General features: G+C 35.3%; 1 protein-coding gene across 1 annotated transcript; it reads left to right on the forward strand.

Moving 5' to 3' along the window:
- On the forward strand, positions 9,495-12,075 carry LOC109226516 (14-3-3-like protein C). The gene is made up of 4 exons (XM_019391658.1): positions 9,495-10,127; positions 11,184-11,306; positions 11,469-11,585; positions 11,737-12,075. The coding sequence occupies exons 1-4, from the start codon at positions 9,642-9,644 to the stop codon at positions 11,791-11,793; spliced, it is 783 nt and encodes a 260-aa protein (XP_019247203.1). The 5' UTR covers positions 9,495-9,641; the 3' UTR covers positions 11,794-12,075.

Below are 12,647 nucleotides of genomic sequence, written 5' to 3' on the forward strand. Positions count from 1 at the left end.
TCGTGCTGTATCTATTATAAACATCATTCCAAGTTGTTGTTGGAAATTCCCGCAAACTTTCTTTGAGTCTCCTCGTAGCTTCCGAACTTTTGCCATTTAAATTACTGGCGAAGGCCATAGCTGCCCAATTATCAGGTACGCGTGGCAACATCATCCTTTCACGCTGAAATCTGTCTACAAATTCCCTGAGCAGCTCCGTATCACCTTGTTTTATTTTAAAGATGTCCTCCATTCGTTTTTCAACCTTTTGAGCTCCCGAGTGTGCCTTGATGAATGAATCTGCAAGCTCAGCAAAAGAATCAATAGAATTTTCAGGTAAAAGAGAGTACCATGTTAATGCTCCCTTCGTGAGTGTTTCTCTAAATTTTTTGACCAATACTGATTCAATTTCTTGCTTGATCAAGTCGTTGCCTTTTACACCGATCGTGAATGCAGTCATGTGATCCCGAGGATCAGTTGTCCCAACGTATTCCGGAATATCGGGCATTTTGAACTTCTTTGGAATTGGTAAAGGAGCGGCACTTGGCTTCCAAGGTTGTTGAGAATATTTGTCCATGTCTATTCCCTTGATTACGGGCGGTACTCCAGGTATCTGCTCTATGCGATCGCTCTGCTCCTTGAGCTGTTTCTGCAAAGTTAGTACTAAATTTTGTAAATCAGAATTAACTGGGTTACCTGACCCTCCATCACGAGATTCGCTAGGAGTTCCTCCACTGCCTGAGTTAACGAGTCCTGAGCGAGCATTTTCTAAGGTGTTGTTGTTTGGAGTAGATGTTGGTGGCACAACCGGCAGCTGGTTAGTGAAAGCCTCAAGAGCATTGCTGACCTGTTGAGCGATCAACTTTTTTAAAGCTTCATTAATAGCCTCATCATTTTCAAACTGATCATTCATATTTGACTGAGATCCGTCAGGAGTTCCTTCTCGAGATTGTCGAGGAGAATTTCGTGGGGAAGGGACCGGAGTTCCATTGCCTTGCTGATTCTCCTGGTGTTGATGGTCTCTCTGGATGTTGTCATTGACATTCGACATGATTGATTTGACGAAAGAGTCGATTTAGAAAGTAATAGAATTATCAGATTCTCGGTAACGGGACCAATTTGTTTAACCAGAAAATAGGAATTTCGGTCAAAGCGTAATTTCTAGAAGAACTCGGGTTACTGATAATCGAATAATGAAATGATTGTGTAACAAGAAAAGAAAAATTGAGATTGAAAGAATAATAGAATAAGCAGATATTATGCAACGTAAATAAGTATATTTCAGCAATAATCAGTGTGTCATACAAATGTTATTTCTCTCCTTTTATAGCTATTTCTATGTATTATGTTTCTTTCTCCTCATAATAGAGCCATTATGAGCAATTAATGACATTAATGTAACGTTATACTCCCTCCGTTTCATATTAAATGAGGTACTTTCCTTTTTAGTCTGTTCCAAAACAAATGACACATTTCTAAATTTGGAAATAATTCAACTTTAAACTCTTCATTTTACTCCTTTTTGCCCTTAATGAGAAACTTTTATAGCCACACAAATGGCATGGCCCACGAACCTTTTACCCCTTAAGCTTTTAAGACCACATGTTTCAAAAGTCTTCTTCTTTTTTCTTAAACTCCGTGCGGAGTCAAACTACCTCAAATAATATGAAACAGAGGGAGTAACTAATAATCGTAACTGTTTCATGAAGATTCTATAACGCTTCCTCTCATTGATTCTCATTAATTGTAGATAATACGTATCTGTACTTTTTTGATAACTAGGTTCATTCTTCCGGTGTCTCTTCAAATTACCAAGAGATACGAATAACCGTCTCTTTCTTATTTTATGGCATTCTTTCCCGTACCTATCATGGCTCACAGCTCTTTGAATACTTTCTGCCAGTTGTCATACTTTGATTAATCCACGTGTCTTGACATGTCAGCATATAATTAAAATCAAACGTTAATTTGATTTTCCCCAATACAAACACATGTAGTCCGTCCATTTTATGTTGAACCTCCTTTAGTGATAAGGGCACCTATAAGATGATTTGCTAATGGTAAAGATATACACAAACAAAAACGAAACGGAGCATAATAAAGAAATGTTGAATTATGCATGAACAAATTTTGAGACCTTACCAAATAATGTATTTTTTTAAAAAATTGTTTTTTTTTTAGGGGTGGNTTTTTTTTGTCCTTTAGAATGAGCACTCATGTAAAGTTATGTGATACAAATAATTAAAAAAAATTGATAAATTATTATGGGTGAGGACTGGTACAGGCAAGAGTTCTCATGCCCTCAATATTCCCGCTGAATTATAAATTAAAATTTGGTTGGAAACTTCACTAATACTGTTCTACAAAGTGATAACTACTTGTTAAAGGTTCTATATATTCAAATTTTAGAATATATTTCTAAGATAATTGTTGGAACGAACAAAATGAATAAAAACTCCGAGTTTTTTTTTTTTTTGGTCAAAAGGATTTCTATTAACTAGTTATGATAAGGAGGTTACACCGCCTTGAGTGTTACTGGGTTACTTTAAGGAACCCATGGATACAATATTTTGCATGATTGTATCTATATTATAACCCAAAAATGTCCTAGGTAGTTCAGTTCCTAGGGTGTCTGCCCAAAATACATCCTTGGCAAACACCGGAGGAACTGCTAGTAGTACTGATCTATTCAAAAAGCTTTCCTTAGCTGCTTCCTTCGCCAGTGCATCAACAACCCTGTTTTGTTCCCTGTGAGAGTGTCTCACAACCACGCTGCCCATCCTTTGAATCAACAACCTACATTCACAAATTAGAGGGTCAAATATTAAGTTACCTTCTGCCAACGTAGTGATTACTTCCGCAGAATCCGTGTCTACTTGAAGCGGTAGTAGATTATTTTGTTCTACTAATTGGAGGCCTCTTATGAGGGCCCTAAATTCAGCCCCTAAGTTAGTTGCTTGAGGTATGTTTTCCATGAAACCTAACTTCCAACTGCTGCTGTGATCTCTGTAAATGCCCCCAGCTCCACCAATTCCCGGGTTTCCTTTTGCTGCACCATCAGTGTTTAGTTTGAAATAGCCTCTTGGTGGTGTTGGCCATTTGAGCATTAATTGATGGGTGCATTGCTTGGCACTGTTGTATTTGAGGGATTGGTATTCTGTTGCTTTTGCTATTGTGTTATTAGCATTGATAGATTCTTTCCTGTTGTTAAACACATTGTTATTCCTTACTAGCCAGATGTGCCAGAGGCAGTATGGAATAAGGATTGCCCAGTTGAGGTAGTCATTGAATTTTAACCCTTTAAGAGTTGGTAGTACTGTTTGCCAAAGATGACTGCAGCTTAGTGGGTTGGATGGAGGAGGATTTGATGACTTTGACCGGATGAAATTCCAAAAGAGGGCAGCATTGGGGCAAAGGAAGAATATGTGGTCAATGTCCTCCTGCCCAGTATCACAGTATTGGCATTGGGTGGTGCAGTTAATTCCAATTGAATTTAGGAATGCCTTGGTAGGGAGCCTTTTGTGGGTTAAGAGCCAGATGAAGTATTTTATCTTGTTTGGGGTTTGTAGCTTCCATAACCACTTGAAGTTGTCTACTTCCCCATGTGAGCTATTTTGGGCACTATTGTGGATGAAAGTGTAAGCAGTGCTATGGGAAAGCTGACCATTAGGAGTAAGAGCCCATATTAGGGTGTTCTCCTTAGTGGTGATACTAGGTAAATATATATTTCAGGATATTTTGGATATGGGGGGGGGGGGGGGAGGTCAAAAGACAGGGTTTCTGTGCTCCAAGTCCCTATGTTGTGCATTGAATCCACCTTGATTTAGAGGTCATTTTGGGTTAAGGGCCCTTCTATCAATTCCCTGAGGGGTGGCTGGTTGGGAATCCAGGTGTCAGTGAAGAAGCTGACCCTGTTTCCCTTATTCACTATCCATCTACTGGCTTTGCTGCAGGTATCCCAACCTTTTAGCAAGCCCTTCCATGTAGTGGATTTGCTGTTTCCAATGTTCCTCCCATTGTGGGCAGGTCTAGACATATTACAGTTTTTGTGGATGAGGACTCTAGCCCAGAGGCTATTGGAATTTTTGTAGGCTCTCCATGCCAGGTTTGCTAAAGCAGTTTATTTTTAAAGCTTGCTTTTTGCAGCCCTAGCCCTCCCTCTGCTTTAGTTCTAGTGACTACCTCCCACTTAATCATATGCATTTTTTTCTTATCATAGGTGGTTCCCCAGAGGAAGTTTCTCTGAATCCTATCAATTTGGTTGGTTATCTTGGTTGGGAGAGTTATGAATTGCATTACATGGCTTGGGATGCTACTCAAGGTGGCTTTTGTCAGCACAGTTCTCCCAGCCATATTTAGGAATTTGGTTTTCCAGCCAGCCAACTTGTTTTGCATGTTGCCAATGATAAACTGGAAATCAGAGGCAGCCTATCTTTTGTGGAAGATTGGGAAGCCAAGATACTTTCCAAAGGTTGTGGAGTGCCTAATGGATAGGGTATTGGAGAGCTGTTGGGCTGTGTCTTGAGTAATGTTTGAGGAGAACATGACTCTTGATTTGGCCAGGTTGATTTTCTGGCCTGACTAGCTGTTGAAATTCTGTAATATTGAAAGGATTGTAATACAGTTCCTGATGTTGCCTTTGGCAAAGAGAGTAAGGTCATCAGCAAAGAATAGGTGAGAGATATTTGGACCAGCCCTACTTATGCTGATGGGGTGCCACTGGTTCTGGGAGACTGCCCTGTCAATGGCTCTTGAAAGCCTTTCCATACATAGGATGAATAGGTATGGTGACATTGGGTCTCCCTGCCTTATGCCTCTTGAAGGGGTGAAAGGTTCAGTTTTCCCTCCATTAACAAGGATTGAGATAGAGGAAGAACTGATGCATGACATGATTAATTTGGACAGATTCTCAGGGAAGTTGAATGCATTTAGGGTATCTCTGATGAATGACCATTCTAATCTATCGAAAGCTTTTTCAAGGTCTATCTTCAGGATCATATTGACAGCTTTTCGTAACGACTCAAAGTGGATTACGACTTACAAAGAATTCGGTGCCGTTTGAAACCAAAATGTAAAGTGTAGTTAAAAGCAACAACAGCAAAATGCATCGTTAAAGATTGTGTTCAGATGGATAGACCCTTCCATCCTTAATCAAATGTCTCAGGTTTGAGCCTATAAATGAAAAATATCTTAGTATGGAGCCATTCTCCCGTTTAATGAGTCTTATACAAAGAAAAATACAGATTAATCGGGTCGCAATACCACACTAGGGAAAAATCAAGTGAAATACAAAAGCAAAATGTTAAAGATATACCGATAGACTTTAATTGGTTAAAACAATGGGCCGGACGTGTAGGGATAGTATGGGGCAGTGCGGGTTTAAACATATGCGGTTGGGGGACGGGACGGGGCGGGTCAAAATAAAAACATTTAAAATTTATGCGTTTGCGGGTTTAAAAACTTCATCAAGTAAACTCAATTTTCTAACTTTCAGAAGATGAAATTGATTCCTCGTAATATATTGAAGCAAAATAAAGTTTCATATTTAAACACAAAAAATTAAATAGCAGCCGTACATGACAACAAAAATTGGGTTTCAACTTTCAAGTATATAAAGAGCGTTTGAAATAATATTTATCAGTTGTAACCTTAAACAATCGTATCCAAAAATCATATTATCTGGCTATGAATCTTTTTCGTAGAAAATAGTTGTATTACTCAACTACAAAATTTAAGTCGTCGCCACTTAAATATTGTATATGCGATGACAAAACTTTGTTGTCACAAAGTCACAATTTGATTAGAAACAACAAAAATGATTGTCACTAATCATTTACTTATTAGTGACAAAATTTTAGGTTGCAAATAGATGTATTATTTTGTGGCTAAAGTTTTTGCACGATTTAATTACAGATTTTAATAATCACTATTTGAGAAACGTCTTCACACGCAAAATTTAGGAGATAATTTTATCCATGGTCATTGAATTTTTGTGTTTGTTACCTAAAAACCACTTTTTTTTTTTTGTTACGTAAAAATCATTCAACTTTGTGTTCATTACACAAAGTCACTTTTCTTTCCTTTGTTACACAAAAATTATTTTACTTTGTCTAGTTATCACAAAAGTCATATTTTTACTTGAAAAGTCTATTATGCCCTTGATATTGTATAAACCTTCATATATATGTAATACCTTCTATATTGTATACTATATAACATATTTTTAGCTATGAATTTTATTTATAAATAAAATAATTTAATATTATTTTATTTATTATTTTTATAATATATTCTTATATTTAATTTTTTCTTAACTTTAATTTTCAAGATATATTAGTAGCGTTAAAAAATAACTTTTTTCAGCATTTTTTTTTGAATTTAATTGACCGACCAAAGTTGGTTGGTATGCCCTTCCGACCTTCAAAATACTGACCACACGTTAATGGTCGTGTTTTGGACGGTTATTGGTCATTACCAACCAACTTTGGTCAATTTTTTTGGACAGTCTTTCCCAGATTTCTAGTAGTGTTATTTCCCAAATAACCAATTGCCTAAGTAAATCCCCAAGAAAATATCCCCAGCTAAATTCGCATGTAGTACCTAGGGATTTTCCTTCAGATTAACATATGCTTTGTTCCTCATTTTCTTTGTTTATTTACCTGCGAATTTTCTCACGGAAATGTACTTGCCGATTTATTTCTCTACTAATATATTTAAAGTTACTGACAAATTTAATAATGTTACTATATATTTTGAAAATTAACGTTAAGAAGAAAAAAAAAATTAAATATACGAATATATTATAAAAATAGTAAATAAATAATATTAAGTTATTTTATTTATAAATAAAATACATAGTTAAAAATATATTATATAGTATATAATATAGAAGGTATCACATAAATATGAAGGTTCATATAATATCAAGGGCATAATAGACTTTTCAAGTAAAATGTGACTTTTGTGATAACTAGCGCAAAGTAAAATGATTTTTGTGTAACAAAAGAAAGAAAAGTGACTTTTGTGTAATGAACACAAAGTTGAATGATTTTTACATAACAAAAAAAAAATAGTGACCTTTTGGGTAACAAACATAAAAGTTCAATGACCATGGATAAAATTAACTCCAAATTTAATATTTCTAATAAAGATATCTATTAATTGATCTTCACAAAGATTTTTTATATTTCTAATGAATCTTGGATAGGGTAAATTGACATATATAGTTTTAACAAATATAAGAAGCTAAAAAACAAAGATGTATTATGATATCAAAGATTTTTGTTAAGCAACTTTTATTGTATATGTGCAAGATTTAATTCTCTTAAGTATGTTATCTTATCTTCTTTCCATAATTGAAGTCTTCCGTAATCTTTAGAGTCTATATTATATTAAAAGCACGAAGGCCCTTAGCGAAATTTCGTTCGTCTTTTGTAACCTTTAAAAACTCATTTCACACTAGACAAAATAGTTATTTAGTTATTTTCCTTGTGGTTAAAAAAAATATTTAATTATCTCCCTAATATTTAGGACTTCTATCCATTCCTTCTCCTATTGTTTAGGAATAAACATTCCATGCTTATGTACGTTTTTCACGTTTTACAGTAACAACTTGTTTGGATGGTTGTTACTCATTATATCGTATTTTATTGTTATTTCAAAACAATGTTTGTTTTGATTGTTTCACTAAAGTTGGTTGTATTGTATTGTTAAAATCATTGTTCCGGGACAATAAAAAGTCCCATTTTTTGAAGCAACCAATTTGGTGTGGTGGGATTGTTTCCTATTTTTCTTTCCAGTTACGCCAACTCCATAATTCTCTTTTACCCTTTACCTTTTTTTTTTTTAAAAAAAAAACTCCAAATCTCCCACCAATAACCTACTTTGTATTTGTCCCTTCTTTTCCAGAACTTCTGCCGCTTCCCACTCCAATGTAAATTGCTAATTTTGTTCCACTAATTTTGTTAGAATTTGCATGAATTTAATTGCTTAATCTATTACATAAAGGGATTTTCTTAAATTAGTTTTATACGTAATTCTTGATATAATTAATATTTAAACAATTGAGGGTATTTTAGTAAACTTATCAGTTACAGTACAGTACGAACAGTTAAACGAAACAGCAAAACGTTATTTAACAACAACAAACAATACAATTTATCCAAACGTTGTATTTATAAAACGATACAATACAATGCAATACAACACAATACAATACATTATAAGACGACGGGTAACAATCATCCAAACAAGCTGTAAATTTATATGTTTCAATAATGATTATTAATAATAAAGGAATTTAGATGAAGAAAATAAATTTCTCTTTAATCGGATGGAGATGAAAAAAGAAATTGGTTTAGATTTACTGTTTCCGTTTCTCCACTTCTCCCTATTCTTTTGGACAATTATGTTAAGTACGTATATTTCTAATACTTTTTTTCTTAATTTTCTCACACATCTAGCTTTTGTTTTAAAAATTATATATACACTTATTTATACTTTGACTAATATTTTAGAATTTGAAATCAGCTTTAAATTTAGCTTTTGTATTTTAAAATTAACACCGCCAATCACCTTGTATTTCTTTTAGCTTTGGAAGTCTAATTCTGTTGTTAATAAACTTTTTACCAATTAACTCTTTGCAAATTTATATTAGAAAAGTTTTAAATACTTTGTACTTCTTTTAGGTTACAGAGCCTTTTTTGTATTAATAAAATATAAAAATTTGAATTTTTTTTAGCACTCTCATAATATGAGTAAAATGTGGGAAAATGATTTTCAATTGTTGTAAATTATCATACACAAATTTTGTAATAACTAATATAAAATATATGTGCAAGATATCTATTCAAGTGCTCATGTAAAGTTGAACGACTCTTTTATATTTCAATCAAATGCTACTTCTATCGAATACTTTTTTACAATGAAGCAAGTACTAGAATAAATTGAAGGAAGAATTACTAGAGTGGATCAAACCCCTAAACATCATTAACACAATATTCAATTTAGAACTTGTAAATTTTTGTTTATATTATAACGCAAACAAATCTTCCGAATAATATTTATATTATTTTTAAAAATTTATTCTCATTAATACAAATAACACGCACAATGCGCGTACACTAAAACTAGTTAATAGAAAACACGAATACATATAGTAAAAGTGCCAAAAGAAATTTCAGCCAAAAGACAAAAAAATTAAAACTAACAAAATGCAAAAAAAACCTTATGCGGGGCCGGGCGAGGCGAGTGGAGGCAAGTGTGAATGCGGGGCGGATAAATGGGGATGCCACTGCTATGCGAGATAAGGTTTTTCGGGTTAAAAGAAAACCTGCCCGCGCCCGCACCGCTTGCCACGGAACCCAATTTTGGCCCTAAAACAACGGCCGAAGCCTAGTCAGCCCCACTTCAAAATCCAGCTAAAAACAGTCAATCACTTTGCGAAAGTCCCCAATCAACGGTTCAGATTGATTTCTCCGAATTGGAAAAAGGGGAAAATTAAAAAATCCTAAATTTTCTCCCCTCCTCTCAATTCAAAAGTCCAAAACTTCCCCACAGAAAAGCTCTCCTTTCTCTCAATTATTAAATCCCCATCCAGAAAATCGAAAATCTCCCTCATTCAGATCTCCCCCAAAAAAAAATACAGAGAAACAAATCTAAACATGGCGGTGGCACCGACGGCGCGTGAGGAGAACGTGTATATGGCAAAGCTTGCAGAGCAAGCTGAGAGGTACGAAGAAATGGTTGAATTCATGGAAAAGGTCTCCAACTCCCTCGGCTCTGAAGAACTGACCGTGGAGGAACGAAACCTCCTCTCCGTCGCGTACAAGAACGTGATCGGAGCGCGTAGGGCATCGTGGCGTATTATCTCATCGATCGAGCAGAAGGAAGAGTCCAGAGGGAACGAGGAACACGTGAACTCTATCCGCGAGTACAGATCTAAGATTGAGAATGAGCTCTCTAAGATCTGTGATGGCATTCTGAAATTGCTCGATGCAAAGCTTATCCCTTCTGCAGCATCTGGTGATTCTAAGGTGTTTTACCTGAAAATGAAAGGAGATTACCACCGCTATTTGGCTGAGTTCAAGACCGGTGCTGAACGTAAGGAGGCTGCTGAGAGTACTCTCACTGCATATAAAGCTGCTCAGGTTTGTTTTTTCATTTGCCTCCTTAAGATTTTTTTTAGATATGTTGAATGATATGATTAGGATTTTACGGATCTGTTTGTTTGTTACGAGTTGAATGTCCTAATTTGTATAGGTCTCAGCAGATCTTGTATATATGACTTATTGCAAAATAGTTGCTCTATTTATTTTTGCAAGATCAGATTTTTTGGTTAAGTTTTCAATATTTTCATAGATTTTGGATTTAATTAATGATGAAATGCCCCTCTATAGTGAGTAATTGACCTTTTCTGATTTAAAACTGTAGGATACATGTTAATTGATTTTGGTTCAGAATAAGTGGTTATGGATTTCCCTCTATATTAGTTTAACGGAAAAGGCCTAAAAATGCCACTCAACTTTCATAAATGGTTTATCCATGCCATCCGTTAAAAAATTGCTATTTCCATGCCATTGCCGTTAAAGAAATGGCACATCCATGCCATTATTGACTAACGGCTCAATTTTTATTTGGCCCATCCACGCCACTGCCGTTAGTCAATAATGGCATGGATGGGCCATTTCTTTAACGGTAGTGGCATGAAATGAGCATTTTTTTGACGGATGGTATGGATAGACCACTTCTGAAAGTTGAGTGGCATTTTTAGGCCTTTTCCGTTAGTTTAATTATGTCTCAGATGCAGAAAAGTTGCTGATTTTGTTAATATTTGTGCTAGCTATATTTGGTTCAATATAATATAAAGGTCATTCTTATATTCAAGAGTGGGAATAAGTTGCTCCATGATGATTCTTGGAAGAGCGAAAAACTGAACTTCCACAATAAATGTATATCCCTCTGATTTCATTTGAGAAAATGTTTCACAATTAGGAAACTGAATATTGATATAACCTGGATTTTCCAACAAAATGGACCTATTTCGACTCAAACCTGATCATGGGCAAGTGCATAATGTACACCTGAAAGATAAGTGGATATAGGAAGTTGTGTTGTTGCGATCTATCTACCTGTAAATATCTTTGTATTTCTGCCATCCTGTTTTTGTTGTGTTCAGTTTTCCTCATTTACTATAATGCTTGCAGGACATTGCAACTACTGAACTTGCCCCAACACATCCCATCCGACTTGGACTGGCTCTTAACTTCTCTGTGTTTTACTATGAGATCTTGAACTCTCCTGACCGCGCTTGCAATCTTGCCAAACAGGTCGGTTTTTATCCCTGTATAGCTCAGATATTCTTATATCCATATTATATTTTCATATTTGTCAAGGACTTCTGTTTGCTCAGAAGTCTATATATCATTTTTTCGCATCTCACCTGTGAAAAAAGTATCATCCTTTTGATATCTTGTACTTTACATGGACAGGCCTTTGATGAAGCAATTGCTGAGTTGGACACATTGGGCGAGGAGTCTTACAAGGATAGCACTTTGATCATGCAACTTCTTCGTGACAATCTCACTCTCTGGACATCTGATATGCAGGTAATAATCTAACTCTTACAAATGCTTCCAGTATCATGATTGTTTCCTAGTCTATACAACAATAGCTATATTAGTAGGATTCATGGCTTTCACTTCACAAAGTTTGTTTGATTCAGTATCAGTGACATTCATGATTCTACTTTTGATGCAGGATGATGGGGCTGATGAAATCAAGGAAGATCCCAAACCTGATGAAGCCAAAAATTGAAGGAATTGAAACTCTCTAATTTGCTTTTCACTTCTTCCTGGTTGTTTTTATTGGAAGAAGCTGATTATCGTAATTTCCTTACTATTATGGTTTTCAACTAGGGGGTTGTCTTCTTATTGGAAATGAACAACTTTAATATTGATGTTTCAGAAGTTCCATCTTTAATTTAATGTGGTTTTCTGGTGGTTAGTTTTCATCTAAAGCGTTTGACTTTTATTGTGTACTGGATATATCAAATACATATTAAGTGAAACGCAACAATGGTAATCAAGTTTTATTTGACGTCTCTTATTCTTTTCTTTTTTGTTTTGCTAGTGAAAGGCAATATTATTACATAGGACTACTGAATGTATAATTACAGTTTCCCTAGTCTCATGGTAAAGCAAGGAAAGGAGGTACACCAAAAACAAAGCATCTTTCTTATTCTTTTTCCCATGTTCTCCTAGTGATCTGCCAACCCGTTAGCTTCTCTGGTTCTTTAACTAGGGAGAAAGATGGATTTGGGCAGATGCTCAAAATGGCGTTCTAATAGTCTTAAGTGGTGCAGTCGATTTTTATTTGGAGCTGTTGTTGTCACTATCTATCCTTGTCAAGAAATCGGAGTTAACAAACCTGTCTTGCACGATAGTGTGGTCAAAGTATCATCTGCCGTTTGATCGGTACTTGCAAATTTAATGGTTCTCAATGTCTTTCGTCCAATTTATGGCAAGAGCAATAGCATCAAGTTGAGCCATTCACTTCCGCGTTCATGCTTTTTGGTCCCCTATACGTACTTTATGCTTTTTGGATGCCTATTTTCTTGGGTGGCGTTTTGGTGAATGGGGCTGGTTGTTTGTTCCTAGTCTAATGACAAA

Source organism: Nicotiana attenuata, chromosome 1 (genome assembly GCF_001879085.1).
Source record: "Nicotiana attenuata strain UT chromosome 1, NIATTr2, whole genome shotgun sequence".
NCBI lineage: Eukaryota > Viridiplantae > Streptophyta > Magnoliopsida > Solanales > Solanaceae > Nicotiana > Nicotiana attenuata.

Excerpts from the sequence above, each read along its gene's own strand:
- LOC109226516 (XM_019391658.1), top strand. The coding sequence starts at position 9,642 with ATGGCGGTGGCACCGACGGCGCGTGAGGAGAACGTGTATATGGCAAAG. Across the intron at positions 11,307-11,468 it reads CTTGCAATCTTGCCAAACAG|GCCTTTGATGAAGCAATTGC; the intron begins GTCGGTTTTTAT and ends TTACATGGACAG. Across the intron at positions 11,586-11,736 it reads TCTGGACATCTGATATGCAG|GATGATGGGGCTGATGAAAT; the intron begins GTAATAATCTAA and ends CTTTTGATGCAG.